The 23,871-nt window shown below is 45.9% G+C and overlaps 1 protein-coding gene across 2 annotated transcripts in view; it reads right to left on the bottom strand.

The window, feature by feature from the left end:
- Nucleotides 1-10,173: 10,173 nt before the first annotated feature.
- The window catches only part of dcdc2b (doublecortin domain containing 2B), an 84,654-nt gene continuing 70,956 nt past the window's right edge, over nt 10,174-23,871 (bottom strand). Inside the window, exons 9-11 of one of the 2 annotated variants that reach the window (XM_085962961.1) lie at nt 22,658-22,761; nt 20,648-20,710; nt 10,182-10,596 (exon numbers count right to left, since the gene is read on the bottom strand). In XM_085962961.1, coding sequence (XP_085819087.1) covers nt 10,591-10,596; nt 20,648-20,710; nt 22,658-22,761 — 173 coding nt within the window. In that variant the 3' untranslated portion in view covers nt 10,182-10,590. Of the gene's footprint in view, nt 10,597-20,647; nt 20,711-22,657; nt 22,762-23,871 lie in introns of both variants that reach the window. The other variant, XR_015072951.1, reaches the window with a different exon arrangement.

The raw sequence follows: 23,871 nt of genomic DNA, 5'->3' as shown, positions 1-23,871 counted from the left end.
TTACAGGGGTGTGTGATATGGCGTCCCACCGGGCTCGGTACGGGGACTAGAACTCCAACATTTTCATTAATGACCTCGATGTGGGTGTTGGTAGCTTCATTTCGAAGTTTGCAAATGGCGTCAAATAAACGGGGTGATTAACATGCTAGAAGATGGGGAGAAGCCTCGGGGAGTCTTAGAGTGTTTGGGGAGATGGGCAGACAGTTAGCAGATGGAGTTCACTGTAGATAACTGCAGATAACTGTAGAGCACGGTGGCATAGTGGTTAGCACTGTTGCCTCACAGCGCCAGGGACCCGGGTTCAAATCCGGCCACACTGTCTGTGGAGTTTGCACATTCTCCCCGTGTTTGCGTGGGTTTCCTCCGGGTGCTCCGGTTTCCTCCCACAGTCCAAAGATGTGCGGGTTAGGTTGTTTGGCTATGATAAATTGACCCTTAGTGTTAGGGGGATTAAATACGTGGGGTTACGGGGATAGGGTGGGATATGTGTTGGTGTAGGGGTTACGGGGATCAGGTGGGATATGTGTCGGTGCAGGCTCGATGGGCCGAAATGGCCTCTATCTGCACTGTGGGGTTTCTGTGATTCTGTGATAAGTTTAAATTTATGAACTTGGAGATACAAAATAAGCAGAGGGTTTATAGGATTGATGGGAAAATACTGACAAAGGCAAATCGGGAAAGAGATCTGGGAATCCTAGTAGATAGACCCCATAAGCCTTGAGATTTTCTATGATTCTTGTGGACATTGGGAGAGACAGGGATAGGCTTGATTGTAATGACCACCCAAGGTCAAATAGTCTGCCAACAGTCATTGCGTGGGCTCACATGAAGAGTGGCCACTTGGACTGCCAGTGCCAAAGGAACCATACTGCAGTACGAGTCACTGACAACAGGAGGGGAGGAATAAAGGCATAAACTGGAGAAGAAAAACAAAACATGAGGGTGGGATGCCAAGTTGGTAAATAATTAGGAAGTGCTGACTGCTTTACCCAGCTGTCAGAGTTTCATCTCGCAGGTAATTATTTGAGTAGACGTGTCTGGGTTTTAGTTATCTGGGTAATAATGGGTATCAGGATAACCAGATGAAGAAGTTACTGGACCATCAAACTGGGTAAGTGGTTTGAGGCTTTTGCTGAATTTTTTAATTTTTTAATTTGTTTATGGGATGTGGACGTCGCTGGCAAGGCCGGCATTTATTGCCCATCCTTAATTGCCCTTGAGAAGGTGGTGGTGAGCCGCCTTCTTGAACCGCTGCTGTCCGTGTGGTGAAGGTACTCCCACAGTGCTGTTAGGGAGGGAGTTCCAGGATTTTGACCCAGCGACGATGAAGGATCGGCCGATATACTTCTAAGTCTGGATGGTGTGTGACTTGGAAGGGAGCTTGGAGGTGGTGTTGTTCCCATGCGTCTGCTGCCCTTGTCCTTCTAGGTGGAAGAGGTCGCGGGTTTGGGAGGTGCTGCTGAAGAAGCCTTGGCGAGTTGCTGCAGTGCATCCTGTAGATGGTACACACTGCAGCCACGGTACGCTGGTGGTGGAGGGAGTGAATGTTTAAGGTGGCGGATGAGGCACCAATCAAGTGGGCTGTTTGTCCTGGATGGTGTCGAGCTTCTTGAGTGTTGTTGCAGCTGCAACTCATCCAGCCAAGTGGAGAGTATTCCATCACACTCCTTACTTGTGCCTTGTAGATGGTAGAATGGCTTTGGGGAGTCAGGAGGTGAGACACTCGCCACAGAATACCTAGCCTCTGACCTGCTCTTGTTGCCACAGTATTTATGTGGCTGGTCCAGTTAAGTTTCTGGTTAATTGTGACCCCCAGGATTATTGAACATCTGGCAGCAGCACATTTCAGCGTCTCAAAACGGTGATGCTCTACACACTTGATTTGCAACCGTGAAACATAGAACTTCTCAGAGGTAGAACATTGGCCCTTGGAGGCTTTCAGCTTGTGCTGTTTGAAATGTACCTGGAACGTGCAATGGCAGGTGCCACATGAGAAATAAGGCAGTGTAGCATCAACACTTGCTCATTAACATCAACTTGTTTGGCTTATAGTTGTGATACGCTGTGCAGGAAATAATATAAATTTGGGCATTCATGTATTTATTGTTTGAGAATGCAACATTATGCTAATCCCACCAAAGGGAAGCATCTCGGTGATAGCATTAAAGATGCACTATCTAGTGGGTAAAGACACTACCTGGCATAATACTATACTTGACAGACTAAAATGTTTAAGAACATAAGAATATAGGAATTAGGAGCAGGAGTAGGCTATACGGCCCCTCGAGCCTGCTCCGCCATTCAATAAGATCATGGCTGATCTTCGACCTCAACTCCACTTTCCCGCCTGATCCCCATATCCCTTGATTCCCCTAGAGTCCAAAAATCTATTGATCTCAGCCTTGAATATACTCAATGACTCAGCATCCACAGCCCTTTGGGGTAGAGAATCCCAAGATTCACCGCCCTCTGAGTGAAGAAATTCCTCCTCATGTCAGTCTTAAATGGCCGACCCCTTATCCTGAGACTATGCCCCCTAGTTCTAGACTCTCCAGCCAGGGGGAAACAACCTCTCAGCATCTACCCTGTCAATCTGCCTCAGAATCGTACGGGGGAAAAATTCAGTATCGCCCCGTTTGGGGCGCGATTATCGGCCGTGCGCAAAGTTTAGCGCCTGGCGCTAATTATCGCCTCCGATGGCAAACTTGGCTTTTATCGCCCCTGGAGGTGATTGGCGCGCTAAATCAGGTGCTTCTCACCTGTCTTAAGGCGCAAAGGCTGAGGAGCGAGGCGCTACCTCAGAGCGCTGGTGAAGCAAGGAAGGGCAAATCAAAATGAACCTGCAACGTGCTGCTCAGTACCCAAAACTCCTTCACACAGCGTTGAATCTCTCCAGAAGTCACTCTCTCTCTCTCTCTCTCTCTCAGAATGCGTGGTGCAAAAATGTCACCAATAAAAAAAGGCAGGAAGTGGTTGCCTTTAAATAGCACTCCCCCAGTCCCTTCCTGACTGCAAAACGCTCCCCTCAACCTGTCGTTGCTAGCGGCAGGTGGTAAGGCAGGGGGCGCCACTCAATATCCGGTCCGGGGTGCTACCGGGGCATTGCGCACTCGACTGACGTCACGATCTGCCGGCGCAGGAGACCGTGGCGGTAGTGTTTAGCGCCACCACAAAATGTCTAGTTAATTTCGCAAGCGGCGCAAACATCACCGCGCCCGGGCGCTAGTTGCTTTGCGCCCCATTAGCGCCCTCTTAAGGCGCTAACGGGAGGCGCAAACAACTGAATTTTTCCCGCTATATGTTTCAATGAGATCACCTCTCATTCTTCTAAACTCCGGAGATTATAGACCCAATCTACTCAATCTCTCTGCATAGGAGAACCCTCTCATCCCAGGAATCAATCTAGTGAACCTTTGTTGCACCGCCTCTAAGGCAAGTATATCCTTCCTCAGATAAGGCGACCAAAATTGTGCGCAGTGCTCCAGGCGTGATCTCACCAAAGCCCTGTACAATTGTATTAAGACGTCTTTACTCTTGTACTCCAACCCCCAAGGGTTTGGCTCTTGGTTTTATGCTGAGTTAGCTGATCGCAGCCAGGCCAGCGGCTGGGATGTACCAGTTGGCCTTGGTGGCTCTTGAACTAGGAAGGGAAGCAGTCAGCCAGAGGTCCCGCTACTGTTGCTATTTAGAGAACCTGTTGGAATGGCCACTTGGGTGAAGTATTGGCAAGGAGAGTGGAAGGGATAGTCTATATTACTATATATTTTCATTTCACAGTTTATTGTGCTATTCAGATCCACGCCTCCACATTTAACTGCAGTTGCTGCTGAAATGCAAGCAAGTCTTATTCCCCGCTTCCTTCAATGCTTTATCGATAATCTGCTCCAACTGAACTGTAATAACACTGAATCATGCCCGGCCTCATGAATTTTAAACAAAAGAGGAGACATCAGCATTGAATGAAGCAACTCGATTTTGTCAAAGATTGTATTACATCGATCGGTGCTGCATCCACTTTGTCTCCTGTATGCTGTTATGTCCATTAATTGCCCTCAGGCAAGACCCCACAAGGAAGCTTTCAAAATAGAGTATATCCTGCAAAAGTCTGATATAAATAGTAGTTCCATCAGTGAAGTGGATAATGCAATAAAGTACGGTACTATCTAGCGGATTGTGATCTTTCCCTACTGGAGGTAACTTGCCTTGATAGTGTGGTAATATTTTTTGACCATGTTTGAGCTGCTCTTGTCTTATAAGACGTGATGGATGTCCTATGTGTGGCAATACTAACAACTCAGTTAGGGACATAAGTGCTGGATGATAACATCTATAGTAATTTAATCAAAAAGCTCAAATGTCACTTGTGATTGATACAAATAGCTGGCACAGTCGGGAGAATTGAAAGTTCTTCGGCTTTGTCTTCTAGTAAATCCCTGCACCTCAATTATTTAGAAAGCATTTTTTTTGCTTATAACAGTAATATGTGAAGATGATTCAGCACATGTGCTTTAAAATGGTTTTATTGCAGGACCTACAACATTAAAAAATGAAAAGGTGAGAGTTTGGTTCAACAAGATTGTGTCGCCGGTTTTATTGTGAGTGAACTGAGGCGTCAATTATTCAGACTAGCCAGAGTCAGATACAACACTCTTTGGATCTTTTAAAGCAAAGGTTTGGAGTGGTTCAGCCTGTTGCTATTCATTTTGTTTTATTTCAACTTAGTAAGGTAGAAGCCAGATATGGCCAGCTCCCAGCAGCGTGCTTTGTTGCTGAATCAAATATGTTGCCTTTATTCTGTAGATGTGGTCATTCTTTCTTTTGTGAAGGGCGGCTTTGGAGTCGATCAAACTCAAGTACTCACGCGGCTGATCCAGCAGCTTATAAAGAAAGCCATCGTCGCGCTGTCGATACCATTCTCCTATGCCACACTGCAGATTGCATCTAACTGTGTGATTCCCCAGGAATTGTGTTTAAGGCTTCCTCCAACTTCAATATGCTCGCTGGGAGGCATTAAATTACCCACATCGAGCTCCCGTCAGGCTCATCGAGTTTAGGCAGGGAGATGCGGACAAATAAAGCCCCAGGTTTGATTCCCTGTGTGTGCTGATCTAGCTGATGTCAGCCAGGGCACTATAACTGGCATCAGTGGCCCTGGCTTTAGGGAGAACAAAAAGTGGCGAGGGTTCCTGTTCCTGATTACAATCCAGTCACCCCTGGTGAAAGCTCTCTGGGTGCAGGCATTAAGGAACACAGATTCGGGCGTGTCTGTTATACTCTCCACAGCCACATGACTGGGTCACTGTCACTAACTAGGCTCACATGTAGGGAATGACCACTATGGTAAGGTACCGGAGGGCTGATGCACTTGTGAAACTGTACCCCCCCAACAGGAGTAAGCAGAACAAACTTTTCTCTGTGCCAGGTTTACTGCCAGAAGTGCACCAGGACTGTACTTCCACCCACCATTGTGACTTCACCACAAACTCATCCAATTTTCACCAGACAATTTCATGTTAATATTGTCAGTGGGCTCCTGGCACTGTCTGCAACCTCGATTAGGAGCTCGCCTCTTACGAGCATCAGACAATCTGCAACAGCTTAAAGGGGCATTGTAGTAATTTTCTGTCTTTAAACTATTTGGATCCCTACAGTATCTGAAGCTGAGGTTTATTTCGTCCATAATCAAGCCCATATTTACAGAATCTTCAGTTGAGATTCAGTAAAGAAGGACCCAACATTTTGGCACCAATGGAAGGAAGCCCATGAAGGGCATGTTCCAGGCTCAGTGGAAGGAACATAAGAAATAGGAGCAGGAGTCAGCCACACGGCCCCTCAAGCCTGCTCCATCATTCAATAAGACCATGGTTGATCTTCTACACCAGCTCCACTTTCCCGCACGATCCCCATATCCCTAGTGCCCAAAAATCTGTCGATCACAGTCTTGAAGATACTCATCGACTGAGCATCCATAACCCTCTGGGGTAGAGAATTACAAAGATTCGCAACCCTTTGAGTAAAGACATTTCTTCTCATCTTAGTCCTAAATGGCCAACCCCTTATCCTGGGACTATGACCCCCTAGTTCTAGACTCCCCGGTCAGGGGAAACAGCTTCTTAGCATCTACCTGTCAATCCCTTTAATAATTCTATACGTTTCAATGAGACCACCTCTCATTCTTCTAAACTTCACAGAGAATATAGGCCCAATCTACTCAATCTCTCCTCATAGACAGCCCTCTCATCCCAGGAATTAATCTCGTGAAGGGAGTTGTCTTGGCAGTGAGTGCCATCTCCAGAGCTGCTCAGTGTCAGAAAAAGTTCAATGACATCAACTAGTTAGTAAAGGCAAGAGGAGGAAGTCACAGATTGACTCAATACAATATTAGAACCATGTTTCACATTTCTCGTTACATGTCAGCTTTGGCACACTGGTAGCACTCGCTCTTCTGGGTCAGAAGGTTTTGGGTTTAAATCCCACTCTACAGACTTAATCTAGGCTGAGACTTCAGTGCAGTACTGTGGGAGTTCTTCAGTGTTGGAGGTGCCATCTTTTGGATCAGACGTCAATCCGAGGCCCCGTCTATCCTCTCAGGTGAAGATAAGAGAACTTAAGACACTATTCAAAGCAGAGCAGGGGAATTCTCCCTGGTGACCTGGCTAATGTTTATCCCTCAACCAACATCACTAAAAAACAAATTACCTGGCCATCATCTCAATGCTGTTTGTGGGACCTTGCTCTGCATAAATTGGCTGTTGTTTCCTACATTACAACAGTGACTACGCTTCAAAAGTGCTTAATTGGCTGTAAAGCACTTTAGGATGTCCTAAGGTAGTGGAAGGCGCTATATAAATGCAAGTTCTCTCTTTCTTGTCCTCCCTGTCTTTAACACCATGTGCTACTTCCCAGAAAAATCCATGAGGAATCATGAAATCCTTCACACCCCTTTCTTTTCCCTGCAAACATTCCTTCACTTATGGCTTAGCATGTAGAAATGCAACTGAAGACTCATGATATGTCCTTACTCATTTCCTGCACCTGTTTTCAGCCCTATTAAAGGATGCTTACTTAGTTTGCAATTTGTATGGTGGGAATCAAAGTGCCTTCAGACTCCATACTTTTTCCTTCAAGGAGAACGCAGCCCATAATCAATGCAAACGATTTACCACCTTAGTCCCCCAAGGCTCCTCCTGGAAAACATGAAACCAGTCACCTCAGAACCTCCTACCACTGAGGGAACATGGAGAAGTTAAGGGTTAAGAACGAATGCACACAAACATGGCTCAAAAACACAGTATGAAGGGTTAGGGTTCGCTTTCATTTAAATGTTTCTATCGCTGACTGGGTACATGCAGAATGAATTGAGGCAAGATGGGAGAAAGTCTTCAAAACCAGCCAGCAGGTTTTCCAAATTGGAGTTTTGATAATTGTGGAGGAGAGCTAGCTACATGTCGGAAAGAGAACTAATTCATGCAGTTGTAAAAGGGGGGCCACGATGGCAGGACTGATTGTGCAGTGGGCTCGGATCTTATTTAGTTGAAGGTGCCCCTTAAAAGCTTTGCCTGCCGTTGTCTGTAGTCAATCATCCTCGACTACCTGCTAACCAACCCTGCTGATCTTGGCCACCGTCCTCTTCATCTTCTGGGACGTTAATCAACGGACCTTGGCAGATGGCAATGTTGTGCAGCATACAGCAGACCCTAATGATAAGAAACAATCTAGCAGGACTATGCTGAAGTGCTCCTCTAGATCTATCCAAGCACCTAATTCATGTCTTGAGAATTCTTCATGGTTTGATCAATGACAATCCCAGTGGAATCCAGAACTTTATTGTATTGGCGTTCCTAATCAGTCCTTGGGCTACAGAGTAACTTAATCGATGAATGGATATTCACAATTGCTCTCCAATCAACCAAGCCAATACTGTGTCCTAGCTCATCAAGGCAGGTATAGTTGATTGCAAAAGTACAAAACATCACGGCAGCTTCCTTGGTAACAAACATTCACATTCAAGATCATGTAGTTGGGTATCTATTGTAAAAGATGTAATAGCAGAGCACTTGGAAAACAGTGACAGGATCGGACAAAGTCAACATGGATTTACAAAAGGTAAATCATGCTTGACTAATCTACTGGAATTTTTTGAGGATGTAACTGGTAGGATGTAACTGGTAGAATAGATAAGGGAGAACCAGTGGATGTGGTGTATTTGGACTTTCAGAAGGCTTTCGATAAGGTCCCGCATAAGAGACTAGTGTGCAAAGTTAAAGCACATGGGATTGGGGGTAAGGTACTGACTTGGATAGAAAACTGGTTGGCAGACAGGAAGCAAAGAGTTGGAATAAATGGGTCTTTTTCTGAGTGGAAGGCAGTGACTAGTGGGGTACCGCAGGGATCGGTGCTAGGACCCCTGTTATTCACAATATATATTAATGATCTAGACAAGGGAACTAGATGTACTATGCAGTATAATGTGGATAAATGCGAGGTTATCCACTTTGGTGGCAAAAACAGGAAGGCAGATTATTATATGAACGGCAATAGATTGGGAAAAGGGGAAGTGCAACGAGACCTGGGTATCCTTGTGCACCAGTCACTGAAGGTAAGCATGCAGGTGCAGCAGGCGTTTAAGAAGGCGAGTGGATTCGAGTACAGGAGCAAGAATGTCTTGCTGCAGTTGTACAGGGCCTTGGTGAGACCACACCTTGAGTATTGTGTGCAGTTTTGGTCACCTTATCTGAGGAAGGATGTTCTTGCCATGGAGGGAGTGCAGCGAAGATTCACCAGACTGATACCTGGGATGGCAGGAATGACGTATGAAGAGAGATTGGGTTGATTAGGCTTATATACGCTAGAGTTTAGAAGAATGAGAGGGGATCTCATTGAAATTTATAAAATTCTAACAGGACTGGACAGACTAGATGCAGGAAGGCTGTTCCCAATGGCAGAGGAGTCCAGAACCAGGGGTCACAGTCTAAGGATAAGGGGTAAGCCATTTAGGACTGAGATGAGGAGGAATTTCTTCACCTAGAGAGTGGTGAACCTGTGGAATTCTCTACCACAGAAGACAGTTGAGGCCAATTCATTAAATATATTCAAGAAGGAGTTAGATATATTTCTTAAGGCTAAGGGGATCAAGGGATATGGGGAGAAAGCAGGGACAGGATACTGAAATTGGATGATCAGCCATGATCTCATTAAATGGCGGAACAGGCTCGAGGGGCCGAATGGCCTACTCCTATCTTCTATGTTTCTATGTATCACACAATAGATGAAACCATTGGAGATAGAACAATACCCCTTTCCGTTTATAAGATTTAGGGAGTTCTCATAAGGGGCCTTCAATGCAACAATGAGTTCCATCGAATGCACGATGTATCAGGGAAATACTGCTCCTTAATAAAAGCTCACAGCTCATTCTCTTTGCTTGTCAAGGTAGGACCTGTGAGAGCTATAAACCCTGTGGAGTGGGTATCAACGTGTTGGAAACAAGAGCCTTCTACATTCCTATGAACTAGTATGTTCCATATCTTTATCCTCCTCATTATAACACAAGAAATTCTTAGGAAAATCCATCTCTCCACTCTAAAAAAATGTCATTTTCTTGCAACACACTGTAAATGTCAGGAGAAGAACTAAGTGAAGATCCTGAGCCCAAACAAACAAAAGTTGCTGTCCAAATAAATCTCCAGAAACATGCAATAAATTTCTCTAACAACGGTCTCCTCTATTCGGTATCCACGGTACGGTAGAATAGTGGTTATGTTGCTGGACTAATAATCCAGAGGACTCGACTAATGAGATCCAGAGACACAAGTTCAAATCCCACCACGGCAGCTGGGGAATTTAAATTCAGTTAATTAAATAAAAATCCTTAATAAAAAGCTAGTTTCAGTAATGGTGACTGGGTGACCATGAAACTACCAGATTTTCATAAAACCCCATCTGATTCACTAATGTCCTTTAGGGAAGGAAATCTGCTGCCCTTACCCGGTCTGGCCGATATGTGACTCCAGAACCACAGCAATGTGGTTGACTCTTAACTGCCCTCTGAAATGGCAGCTCACCACCACCTTCTCAAGGGCAACTAGGGATGGGCAATAAATGCTGGCCTTGCCAACGACACCCACATCCCAGGAGTGAATTTAAAAAAAATTAAATTCGGGCTGCTCAGGTGAAAGGACAGCCTGCAACTCAGTATCCCAGATAAATAAAATCATTATGAGCACGTTTCGTTCATTTTAATTTGAGTCAAAGTCCTTTAATATCATTTTCTTTAAAATCCTAGTGTTGTGAAGTGCCTATTATTAACTGAAGTACAATAACATGCCGAGTTCAGAGCGGTCCCTATTATCTGTAGCCACGGTGTTATCGGCGGCTGGAACAAACACACTACTTCTAGCAAAAGTTCCAGGGTCATTCTGCAATAGTACTTGCAATGGGGAAATCAAATAGCTAGCTGGATAATCGCTCGGTGTCTCAGTGTATCCGACTAGGAGTAAAGAATGAGCTTGTCTTTTCCATCTGAACACCGTGTCAGTGGACATTTGCCTTGTTCTCAATCTTGTGTCTCTCCGAAGACTTCATTGTGGTTTAGCTCTAAATCCCAACAGGGAAAGAATGGGAAAAAACGATCAGTCACATGCGAAGTGCACACTATAGCCAATAAACACCACACACGACAAATGGAACTGCTTATATTTGACTTATTAATAGTTGACTTTTGAAATCCTAAGCTATATGTGGTCACTTGTTACAAACTGTAATAAATGTAGCTGAGCTCCATTCAAAGGTTGGATAGGCTGGGGTTGTTTTCTTTGGAACAGAGGAGGCTGAGGGGAGATTTAATTGAGGTGTATAAAATTATGAGGGGCCTAGATAGAGTGGATAGGAAGGACCTATTTCCCTTAGCAGAGAGGTCAATAACCAGGGGACAGAGATTTAAAGTAATTGGTAGAAGGATTAGAGGGGAGTTGAGGAGAACTTTTTTCACCCAGAGGGTGGTGGGGGTCTGGAACTCACTGCCTGAAAGGGTGGGAGAGGCAGAAACCCTCATCACATTAAAAAAGTGCTTGGATATGCACTTGAAGTGCTGTAACCTACAGGGCTACGGACCAAGAGCTGGAAAGTGGGATTAGGCTGGATATAACAGGATATACTGAATGGCCTGGATTTTGCAGTGGTAATGACAGCGAAACTGTCAGTGTTTGCCGTCATTACTCCTCTGAAAGTGACAGCAGCTTCTGGAGCCAGCGCGTGTGCAGATAAAGGAGGAAATCCAGAAGTTGCGGTCAGTCATTCCTAGCTCCTCTGCAGGTTGCGCTGTGGAACTCCCCAGAGCCGGCAATCAATTCAAATCACAGTTCCTGGCAAAAACTTCCCTCATTACACCGGAATATTACACCCCCCGCCCCCCCGAAAAAGTTAAGCCTTGTTGAAAGAGGTGTAACTAGGGTGGTGACTGCTGAACAACCGTTTGTAGTGACTGCTGAACAACCGTTCTGGCCCTGGAAAACTAAATTTTTTATTTGTGGAATGTCAAATTTTTCCATTAATATGATAAGAATTACAAGGTTTTAATTTTTTAAAGTTTGTTTATGATATTTCAGCTTCAATGTTAATCCTATGTGTATGTCCCAATCTTTATTTCGCTCTGTAAAATTTATTAAAAAAGTAAATTAGAATCAATGCATTTTACTTCCTGGTTTGCTGTCTGTGAGAATTCTTCAATGTGATTGGCTGCTTAGCCAGCTTGATGACATCGCTGTTGCTGGAAATTCGCTTGATTTGGCGGCAGATTCAAACTAATGTCGGGAGAGCTGAAAACAACGCCACCGAGATCGCGAGATCTTTGTGGGCAGCTTTCTTCGAGGTCAGCCGCAAGCGCCGTCGCTTCGTCGCTGGCCACAAAAATCCGGGCCAATGTTGATTGCTGCCGAGTTGAATTTGTCCTCTACTTAGCACAGGACAGTGAAGCCCATCATAGGAGGAAGAATTTCCACGGGAATTCTCTTGCCCTGCCGCTGTAACATTGGCAGATGAGCCGCAGAAATCCCTGAAACTCGGTTAGTGTCCCAAATGTTCCTTTGACGGAGATCAAGCAACTCAATACAGACTGGTGATCAAACCAGAGACTATCCCGGTCTGGATGGTGCAGTTACCCGCTAGGCTTTTTGGGGAACCCACAATTGTTTTTTTTAATTAATATATATATAGGACTCGTAAATTGCCTGGAGTGTTGCTGATGGTCAGTTAATAAAAAAAATTTATATACAAGATAGCAACGGAATAGGGAAAGAGACTTCAGAACTCACTCCACAAAGCCATCTAACGGTCAGAGGCTGCAACTAGATTGCAACAGATTGACAGTAACATTGAATGGGAAACGCAGCAATTTACATTGGTAAATGTCGACAAGGAAGTGTGACTAAAAATTGTAATAACAAGAAGTAAGGTTTGCAGACAACAATACACAATACTTTACCAGTAGATCTCCTGAAACATTGCACACTGAGAGATTGAGTAGATTGGGCCGATACTCTCTGGAGTTTAGAAGAATGAGAGGTGATCTCATTGAAACGTATAAGATTCTGAGGGGGATTGACAGGGTAGATGTTGAGAGGTTGTTTCCCCTGGCTGGAGTGTCTGGAACTAGAAGGCACAGTCTCAGGATAAGGGTCGGTCATTTAAGACTGAGATGAGGAGGAATTTCTTCACTCTGAGGGTTGTAAATCTTAGGAATTCTCTGCCCCAGAGGGCTGTGGAGGCTGAATCATTGAGTTTATTCAAGGCTGAGATCGATAGATTTTTTGGGGGAAAAATTGAGTCGCGCCCCCTTTGGGGCGCTAACTTCGCTGTGGCGCTACTTTTAGCGCCCCGAAAAAATTAGCGCTCCCACAGCCGAAATTCATTGGTAGCACCCCAAGAGGGAAGCAGGACGCTACTGGAAGTGCCCCGCCTCCCTCTTGGGGTGCTGCGAGGGAATATCGCGGCGCTACGTGCAACGGTACTGCAGGCCTCCCTCCCCTTCTTTGGCCACCAGGGATCGGGAGTGCCGACAAACGAGCCCAGCACTCAAGAGGAGTGCCGGGCTCACAGAGCGCAGCTGGCACTCCGCTGGGGGGGGGGGGCTGCTGAGGTGGCCGCGGACGGCAACGGGGGCAGGTGCTGGCAGGCGGCCAGCAACAAAAATGGCTGCCCGGCACCTCGCCTTTAATTAGCGCCGCCCCGGCCGCAGGTAGGCCCCCCTGACCCCATCGGACACAGCGTCCGGCGGTAAGTCAGGGGGCGCTACCGAAGATCGCAGCCGGGGCGCGAGCGGGGTGCTGGGCACGATGATGACATCATTGCCAGCGGTGTAGCGCTGCAGGGCGCTAATGGTTACTGCCGCCGCTAACCTCCCGCTGACTTTCGTGGGAGGCGTTGGGGGTGCCGCGCCCGGGCGCTAATTGCTTTGCGCCCCGTTAGCGCCCTCTTAGGGCAATTACGGGAGGTGCAAAGCAACTGAATACTTCCCCCTTGGACTCTAGGGGAATCGAGGGATATGGAGATTGGGCGGGAAAGTGGAGTTGAGGTCGATGATCAGCCATGATCTTATTGAATGGCGGAGCAGGCTCGAGGGGCCGAATGGCCGAATCCTGCTCCTAATTCTTCTTATCTTCTTATGTTCACACGGTAAGTCAGAGAATTCACTATTTTATAACAATAGGGCTGTTTATACCATGTAGGGGATAAGATCAGGGCCACTGGCTGAATACAACGGCTGAGTAAATCACATTCCAGTTTTATTACGATAGCAAAATACTGCGGACGCTGGAAATCCAAAATAACAACAGAAAACGCTGGAAAAACTCAGCAGGCCAGGGCAGCATCCGTGGAGAGAGAAACAGAGTCAACGTTTCAGGTCGAAGACCTTTCGTTAAATGGTATTCTGGAATTTTTACCGCTGCTTTGGGAATTGAATTTCACAACTCTGTCTATTATTCTGTGACTTTCTAAGGAATGTCTGTATACATTGAATTAGGGGTTTCCTGATTGGTTTCCAAGATATTCCTCCCTCTCTCTTTCAACCTCTCTCTCTCTCCTATTGTCTCACGCAATCTTGTAGACGTCAGTGGCCCGCAGTTTTAATGTGGAGTTGGGAGGAGCGCGCCCGCTGCCCCTGGCTCCACAATGAAATAAGTCTATAAGCTTTCGACTTGCCTTTTTGGGCGGCAGCCTTCAGCGGCTCCTTTGCTGGTTTGGCTGCCGAGCGCCTGAATGAAAGGGGTAGCAGCATGCACAGCGCACACTGCAATCAGTCACAGACCAGTTTGGCAAAGGGGCCTGAAATCAGCATTAGATACTTGATTTGCATATGCAATGAGCCTAGCCCTATGTGCCCTGGACTCCTACTGAGCAACCCTAATCAATATGGTAGGCAGCACCAACAACATCTTGCATTGTACAAGATGCACTGCAGCAACTCGCCAAGGCTTCTTCAGCAGCACCTCCCAAACCCGCGACCTCTACCACCTTGAAGGACAAGGGCAGCAGGCGCATGGGAACACCACCAGCTCCAAGTTCCCCTCCAAGTCCTGACTTGTAAGTATATCGGCCTTTCCTTCATCGTCGCTGGGTCAAAATCCTGGAACTCCCTCCCTAACAGCACTGTGGGAGTACCTTCATCACACGGACTGCAGCAGTTCAAGAAGGCGGCTCACCACCACCTTCTCAAGGGCAATTAGGGATGGGCAAAAATTGCTGGCCTTGCCAGCGACACCCACATCCCATAAGCGAATTAAAAAAAAAATTTATATAGCGCCTTCAACGTAGTAAAACATCCCAAGGCGCTTCATAGGAATGTTCTCAGACAAAGAAATTGACACCGAGCCAAAGAAGGAGACATTAGGACAGGTGACCAGAAAGCTTGGGTCAAAGAGGGAGGTTTTAAGGAGCGTCTTAAAGGAGGAAAGAGAGGTGGAGAGGTTCAGGAGGGAGTTCCAGAGCTTAGGGCCTCGGCAGCTGAAGGCACGGCCGCCAATGGTGGGGTGAAGGGAGTTGGGTGGCACCCTTCTGTGCGTGCATACCACCTGCCATATTGGACCATCAGGCAGCCATTTTATGCCTGAAAGTAGGCGCAGGGAAATCCAATTTCTAGGCCTAATCTAGGCTGACATCTCAGTGCAGTACTCGGAGACTGCTGCACTGCGGAGCGCCCCAGCTTCCAGATGAGACGTTAAACCAAGGTGCAATCGGTTCTCTCAGGGGGAATGAAAAAGATTCCATGACACTATTTGCAGACAAGTTCTCCCAGTTTTCTGGCCAAGATTTTATCCCTCAATCAACACCACTAAAATAGATTATATGGTCATTTATCTCATTACTGTTTGTGGGACTTTGCTGTGCTCAAATTGGCTGACACATTTCCCTACATTATAACAATGGCTACATTTTAAAAGTACTTCACTGGCTGTGAAGCACTTCGAGACATCCTCAGCATGTGAAGGGCTCGATATAAATGCATTCTTTCTTTCTATCTTTCTTTCCTTCTTTACTTCTTTCCTCCCTTCCTTCTTTACTTCTTTCTTTCTTCTTTCTTTCCTTCTTTACTTCTTTCCTCCTTACTTTCCTTCTTTCTTTCTTTCCTTCTTCACTTCTTTCCTTCTTTCTTTTCTTCTGTCCTTCTTTCTTTCCTTTCCTTTTTTCTTTTTCTCTATCTCACAGCTATAAGAACACGATTAACATTATAATTGTTAACAATCAATAAAACAGGTGGTATTTTGAGCTTTCAAAATTCAACTCATTCGTTCTTTTGAGAAGACAATCAATGTGAAGAAGAAGCTCACTCGATGTGTACCTTTGCTCCTGGGTCTCTATACTTGACAGATGTTAGCAATTAGCATATTTACATCTTCTAACTGTCAACGTAACACAGGTGATAATTAGACAGTTTGCTCTGTCAATACAAGTGATAATCAGACGTGATAATTAGATGCTGTTCATTTTTAATTCCAATTTTTTTGAAAAATTAAAATTACACTGAGGAAGGACAATAGGGCCATCAACGGAATCGAGCATTGAACAGCTGAAACAATGGTCTTTATAGGGATCCCTGTAGACCATTCCAAAAGAGGGGAACAAACTGTAGCACTGAGCTTTGTGGAGCATGACTGCCCCTTCTGGCCAATAAAAATCTTCTGGCCCATTGCCAGTCCCTCTGTGACCCTCTTAAAGGGCCTACTTCCATCTTGGCTCCACAGAGGAGTGGCTGGAATTCCCACAATCCCGATTGTCAGTGCTCATTCAGTGCTGACAGCTCGCCAATCAATTTAAATTAGGTCTGACCATGAGAATGGTTTGGGGCTTCTATTGGTGCATTAGGTGAGCCATGCAATTGCTCTGCCCAATGTCTGCCCAATGTGCACCCAAAATTAAAATTGGCCCCACCATCTCGCTGAGCTTAATGCACTTTCTAAAGTTCATTATACACTAAACAAATGCTAGAACAGATGTGTTGCTTTAATCACACACAGCCTGTTTAAAACACTCTATACATTTTAGTTGAATAATGATTTTGAAGTTTGTCCTCCAGTTTGTCTTCAAATAATTTGCAAAAACTTTTTAAAAGAAACTGATAGAAGCTAAAGAAAAGTATTCCATCAGTACAGCTGACTGAACGGTATTGGTGCATCCTGGAGAATAGGTACACCAAACATGCTCAGACTGCACAATCCAAAACTGAGCTCCTGTAATAATAGCTCTGGGCAAAACCATCAATTCCAAGCCCAAGCTTTTGGGAGAGGTCTTCAAGTAAAAACTTTAATGAAGTAATTAAAAGAAAGAAATACTTGCATTTCTACAACACCTTTCACAACCACCGGACGTCCCAAAGTGCTTTACAGCCAATGAGGTACTTTTGAAGTGGAGTCACTGTTGTAATGTAGGAAACACAGCAGTCAATTTGCACACAGCAAGCTCCCACAAACAGCAATGTGATAATGACCAGATAATCTGTTTTAGTGATGTTGATTGAGGGATAAATATTGGCCAGGACACCAGGAATAACTAGTACGATAGCAAAATACTGCGGATGTTGGAAATCCAAAATAACAACAGAAAATGCTGGAAAAACTCAGCAGGTCAGGCAACATCCGTGGACAGAAATTTGAGTTGACGTTTCGGTCGAAACTCCCCTGCTCTTCTTCAAAATAGTGCCATAGAATCTTTTACAACCACCTGAAAGAGCAGATGGGGCTTTAGTTTAATGTCTCATCTGAAAGACAGCACCTTCAGCACTCCACTGAAGTAGCAGCTTAGATTTTTATGCTCAAGTTTCTGGAGTAGGATTTGAACCCACAACTTTCTGACCCAGAAGCGAGAGTGCAACCAACTGAGCCACAGCTGACACTCTTAAGACACAACGGACACTTCAATGGATACAGTTGATCATGTTATTGTGAAATATGTATTTTTTGTTTTAACCCTTATTTTGGACATTAGAAATTTCAGTTACTGAGGAAAAAAAACTATCAAATGATTTTTTTTCAGAGAACATTTGGAGTGATTTGTGGGAACCTGGTAACCAGATTGTATAGTCAGAGTAGCAAGTGTACATAGGCAAAACCCAAAATATGGACACAGGAAAGTGTGACAAATGTGACAATAGGAAGTGAAGTTGTGCAAAACAGGAAATATGCGCACACGCGAGATTATTATACTTATAAATTGACAAGTCGAATGCAAGCTGCTGCACGATTTTTGGGCAGGTATAAGAATGAGCAAATCAAAAGCTCCCAGGCACTCTCAGGATATATATATCTATGTATATACCAATTTTACTTTCTAGGTCCACCCACACGATCAGACGCACGTGGGGAAAATTCGGTATTGACCATTTTAGGGCGCTAACTTTAGCGCCTGGCGCTAATTAGCGCCGATGATCACGAAATTCAGTTTTAGCGCTTGAAACGCCATAGCATACAAGGCTACGGACCAAGTGCTGGAAAATGGGATTAGAATAGACAGGGCTTGATGGCCGGCGCGGACACGATGGGCCGAAGGGCCTCTTTCTGTGCTGTATAAATCTATGACTCTATGACTACAGGCTGGATTTTCATTGAGGAGTCGGGTAGGAGGCGGGACTACAACTTTCGGGGTTGTAGTCCCGCCTCCATCGAGTTCTAGCCAACCCACGCGATATTGACTTGATTGACCTTGTTGAGCCCGCCCAGCGGGCTCAGCAGGCCAATTAAGGGCCACCCAGCAACAGGTGACGTCACAGATTGATATTTCATCTGTCAAGACCTTTTGACAGATGAAATATCAGCGTTTCACAGCTGTTCCAAGCTGTCAAACACTGACAATCTGTACTCCAAGTTAATTCCTTCCTCTCAGGATGATTTAGAGATCTCCCCGGTCAGAAAGTTGAATGCTGCAACTTTTGATAGATCGCAGCCATTCTGCTTTCTGTGCCGGTGAGATGAGGGACTCCCGAGACCTGAAGGAAGGAAGGCTGTAAAGGTAAGTAAAACTTCTTTAAACACTTTAAACACACCAAACACACTTACCTCTGCACTCATGCACCCATCACTCACCTGAGCACCGGACATCTCGACCCCTCCAAGCCCTTCATCCAGACGGCCCGCCTCGCTAACTTGGCGTGGTTTGGAGCCGTCGGGAATCCCACATTTCAACAATGAAAATAGGGATTAGGCTAAAAACTGCCTGTTAACTACCTGTTAACAGGCAGTTAATTGGCACTAATCCCCTTCCCGCCTCGGGGAGGTGGGTCCCAGTGCGGGTCGGGTATCTGCCTCCTTTGAAACTGGCATGGAGGCGAGTTGGGTGCGGGATGGGTTCGTGCCCCCCCGATTTCGGGATTTTAACCCCCCCACATGCCTCCAATCCTGCCTCCACGGCCCAATGAAAATCCTGCCCTATGACTCAAGATGGAGGTGGAGCGCTAAATCAAGCACTTCACTTCCTTCTTAGGGCACTAACATCGGAGAGCGGGGCGGAGACTTCAGCAGCGCTGCACACTGGGCCGTGCAGCGCCGCCGCGTTCAAAGGCTCCTTCCCTCCCTTAAAGGGAAGGGCCATCGCTGCAGGCTCTGCAATTTAGAAAGTACCTACCTGGACCAACCAAGGCAGACGCAATCCCGCGCGATCAGCTCGACACTCAAGCAGAGCGCTGATCGATCGTGGGCAGGAACCTGCGGAAAAAACTAGAACAGGAAAGGTAAGTTTTTTTTTTACTTACCTCGGCCACCTCGCCTTTAATCATCGCCCCACCAAAGTGGCCGCCCGCCCGATGCACGCCTCCTGCAGCTGTCGGTGTTTTCGACCAGTGCTGCTGCAGGGGGCGGAAGTCAATTTCGGGTCCGCGGCGCTACCGGGCCGATGTGCACGGCGATGACGTCACTATCTCCGGGCGAAGCAGATCGGGGCGCAACGCCGTAGCGCCGCCGCAAAACCCCCGCCGAATATGTCAGCGCCGCGCCCGGTCGCAAAGATTACAAAGACATCGCAAAGGCACCCAATTTCACCCCCATGATGTCTACAAAATGTCATTTCTGATGCCCGCGCTAATTTCCACCTCTACACACGGGTACTTGTGTTGTCGGGCAGATATTTGATTGCACATGGCGGGGAATAGATCTGCATTTCGTGCGATGGGGCCCCTTGCTGCTGCCGCCAGCACTCAAGGCTCACGTTGTGCCTGGCAGGGAGAGAGTTCACATCAGGGAGAGCAGAACACTTGTGTGAACATTGAGTCACTTTTATTCAGAGGCTGAATGCAGCTTGAAGAAAATTTGTGAGAATAAAGAAGCAAGCAATTATTTTCATGTTATAGATGTGACATTTTTATTGTGCGATTAGATCGTCATCAAGGTTAGAGCATTGTTAACAGTGAGATGCCATGAAAGGGAGACTGAAAGAGATTGCAAATCCACTTAAATGGATACAGTTGTTGACTTTACTTGGAGACAGACAGAAATGCATTTCCTCCCAATTTTCTTCAAAGGAGGACTAGAATGCTCTGGGTGATAACTGGCTTCCATTACCTTGCCCAAATAGCCGTTCTCCATCTTTAAGCTCAGACAATGAATCGATTTAATCATTAGCTTTACAGCTGAGATGGATCCTGTCTTCACTCGACACCCAAAGGCGCAGGAGTCCCAGCCAATGATCCTGCTAATTTTTTTTTCCGGGGTGCACGGCCCCTTTAAGGGGCTACGCGCACCCGTGGTTTCCCGCATTGAAAAGCCGGCGAGCCAGCTGCGCGGGAGGTCCAGAGAGCTGCGGGGCCGCGCAATCATGCAGCCTAAAGGGAACATTGGTCCCAGCGTAGAATAGCAATTAGAAGCAGAATACCTGCCTGATATTTCTCCTCTCTAAGTCAGGGGGCACGACTGACACAAACCAAGGATTGAGCCAGAAATGTTCCTGCTTTGTCTGGCTCGGTTCCCAGGAATATATGTGTTTTTAAAACAAAAAATTTGATGTGTCTCAATGGAAATGAAAGCGATGTGGCAGGACTGTGAACAGGAGCTTTCGTTGCCTGGCCTTGTAGTAGGTGAAGGATTATCACATGCTGAAATTACTAAATAAAGAACACGCTCTAAAAGAATGTAAGACTGTAAATAAAAGACTTTACTGCTGCTGTTACCTCATCAACGCGATCTGTCCCCTCTTCAGCAATGACTTCATCTTCAACAGTTTCAGCCTCTCTCTGCAAAATATAAATGTGATTTTTCTGAACACAGACCTGGCTGTGGGCTTTGCTCCTTTTATCTTTACACTCGTAGCAATCATCTTTTCACACAATTAAATAAAATCTCTAATTCATGAATAATCTGAAGCCAAACATAATTTTCTTCAGTTGTGTTTCAAAGATGAATTTCTCAGTTTCTCAATACACCTAATATGGTCAGCCTTCAGACAGAGAAACATGTTGCTAGAAATTGAGGTTATTTTGTTTTTATAATACTTTGGTCGGAAATTGTTTTCTGTTGTTTTAATTTAGAAATTTAATTTACAAAACTAAATTGGAAAGCCAATATACATGGGCCCAGAAATTTGAGTCTCCACGGGTGAGTATGCATGGTGTACTCACCCGTAAGCCCAACTGAAGTGCCGGTTTCCTGCATGCACTGCGCATGCGCGGGAAACCGGCACTTCCGTTCCCCTGAATGAAGGGGTTCAGAGGTCGAACGCGTGCGCAGGAGAGGCAGCGCGTGCGCATCGAACTTACGTCTTTTTTGCAGGTTTTCCCGGGAGGGTAAGTCTCTGGAAGTTACACATGTAAAAAGCAGTCGCAAGGCCTGCTTTTTACAAGGTAAGTGGTGAATTAATTAAAATGTAAACATTTTTTCCACAGGTTTATTATTTTTAAATACTTTAAAGAAAGGTAAGTTTATTTTTAGCCCCGTTAGAAAATAAAATTATTTTTTTCAAAAATTTAAATTATTGTTTAAAATAGTTATTTCATGTAATTTATAGTTTATTTAAAAAATGTGATTAAAAAAAAAATTATTTGAAGATTTAGTGATGTTTTGGGGCTTATAATATTTATAAGTTTGACAGCCCTTGCTGTCAAACTTATGAATGAAGTATTTCCTGCTACAATTGGCTCCCCATGGCCCACGTGATCCCAGGGGACGCTTTGGACTAACTGCGCCCCTGGGATACGCAAGCACTGCGCGCCGGCAGTTGGAGGAGGCCCAGGATTGGAATTTCACGCGGGCCCACAGCACAACGGCCGGCGCGCTAGGTAAGTGCAGGTCGGAGGCTTGCACCCGCGGGAAGCCCTCGACCCGAATTTCTGGGCCATTATGTCTGGAAGCGGTGTAGAGGGAGGGTGAATCAGCATGGGGTGAACACACAGTCCCTCATTGACTATACAAGGGAGAAAGCTATTGTTCAGGTATGCCTCGCTGTCTGTCTCTCTATCGCATAAAGGGCCACATTCCCTCCCTCAAGCTATCCTTGGGTGTAGTGCAAACTTGCAAAAATTCTCCTTCTAACACACTTTTTCAATGACTGCTTCTTGTACATATCACTCCTCCTCACATACAGCAAGCACGTGAACTCTGACGGGTCACCTGCTGGTAGATTTCCGGCAATTCCAATTTTAGCGTTGCCCCGAGTTCAAAACCCCACTTCTGACCGGCCCTTTGAACCTGACTCCTTTCATTGAGGCGTGTGAGTTTTTTTCCCCAGGTTCCAGAAGCGCGCAAGGGCTGTCTGCGGTGGCAGAACGCTCAATCTCAGGAAGCAGCCCAACCATCCAAAAAATCCATGTCTCACGTTCATTACATTATGCCCACTGCAGCTGCAAGAAAATCTGTCTCTCGGGCTGCCGCTCCCCTCTCCCAGATAAAAGAGGTGACATAATAAAACTCACTACGCACTTGCTTTGAGTATAAAGCAAGGCTTTAATCAACTTATTTCAGAACATGGAGGTCTAGTTGTACTTCACTAGTTCCTGTCTTACAAAATGTCCCTGGGCAAGCTGGGCCCACGCCCGAGTATTTATACTCCTTGGACGGCGCCACCAGCTGGCCGTCCAGTGTTATTTCACGAGTAGTTTCTTGATGATGGTGAGATTTATAACAAGAGGGATTGTGCCAGCAGTGAGATAATTAATTAAAATCAAGCTTGAAAAATAAATTCCCACCTTATCGATCGGCAGTTCCACCTTGGTGTTTTGATCGTCGGGAATTTCTTGAGCACCCTGCAGCTCAGCTCGTTCTCCTTTCACTTTGAAAACACTTCTGTCGTCTGATGGATGTAAAGTATATTAAATTGACTGGAGAAGCCAATGAAACAAAAGATGAAGGTATTTCAAAGAGAGTGCGCCTAGCAAACAACGTCGACCTAGCTCGTTCAGCCTGTTAGAATCGCTGGAGTGTAGCAAAACGTTAGTAACTCCTCCTCTGTCCTCTGTCCTGCTGGAATCATTCCAGGAGATGTGGAGCTGGCTGGTGCCAACCCACATTAACTATATCAACGGGAACATTTCCAGTATACTCCAGGCACTCTTAAATCTGGCTCAACCAGGAACAAAATGATCATATTGATGCTCTTTCATGTGGATGTGTATTCTCCCCTTCTACACAATAGTCACTGTGCCTCAAATGTATTCATAGTGGGAAGTATGTTGAGATGTTTTGACAGGATAAAGCATCATGTTAAGTGTAAGGATTATTATTCTCCTCCTCTCTTAAGATCTCTCTCTCATAAGTGTAGCACCCGCGCCTCTGAGTCAGAAGGTCGTGGGTTCAAGTCCCACTCCAGAGGCTTGAGCGCAAGATTCTAGGCTGACGCTCCCAGTGCAGTACTGAGAAAGCTTGCTGCTGCCAAGTGGTGCACAGTACAACAGTGACTACACTTCAAAAAAATACTTCATTGGCTGTAAAGCGCTTTGGGACACCAGGTGGTCGTGAAAGGCGCTATATAAATGCAAGTCTTTCTTTCTCTCATTGCTATACCCCCATCTCAGACAAAACGTGGTCCGAAGGACAAAACTAAGGGTTAGGTTTTGCAGGGGGGGTCAGCGGGTGCGATCGGTGGCGGGTCGGGTGGGAGAGTGTTTTTTCCCAGCAGGTCGGGACCCCGCTGTGAACATGCCACCACGCGCCTTTACCAAATGTCGGGTCTACCAGCACTGAGCAGACCCGACACGCAGCGGCGGGGGAGGCAATTAAAATCATTAGTGGCTTGTTTACAGCCACTTATCAATGTATTTTTCCCAGCTTTTTGGATTTGACAGGTTACCCACTGGTTTCCCGCTGTGTCGAGACCTTGTCTGTGAAGCTGAGGCGGGAGGTCAATAGCCATTGAATCAGCTGATGAGTTTCAAATGTCAAGTAAGGGTCCCAGCTGATTGAG

The sequence above is a fragment of the Somniosus microcephalus genome, chromosome 20 (assembly GCF_052327205.1).
Source record: "Somniosus microcephalus isolate GS21.2 chromosome 20, FLI_Smic_1.0, whole genome shotgun sequence".
NCBI lineage: Eukaryota > Metazoa > Chordata > Chondrichthyes > Squaliformes > Somniosidae > Somniosus > Somniosus microcephalus.
This window is presented reverse-complemented; position numbering and strand designations above follow the sequence as displayed.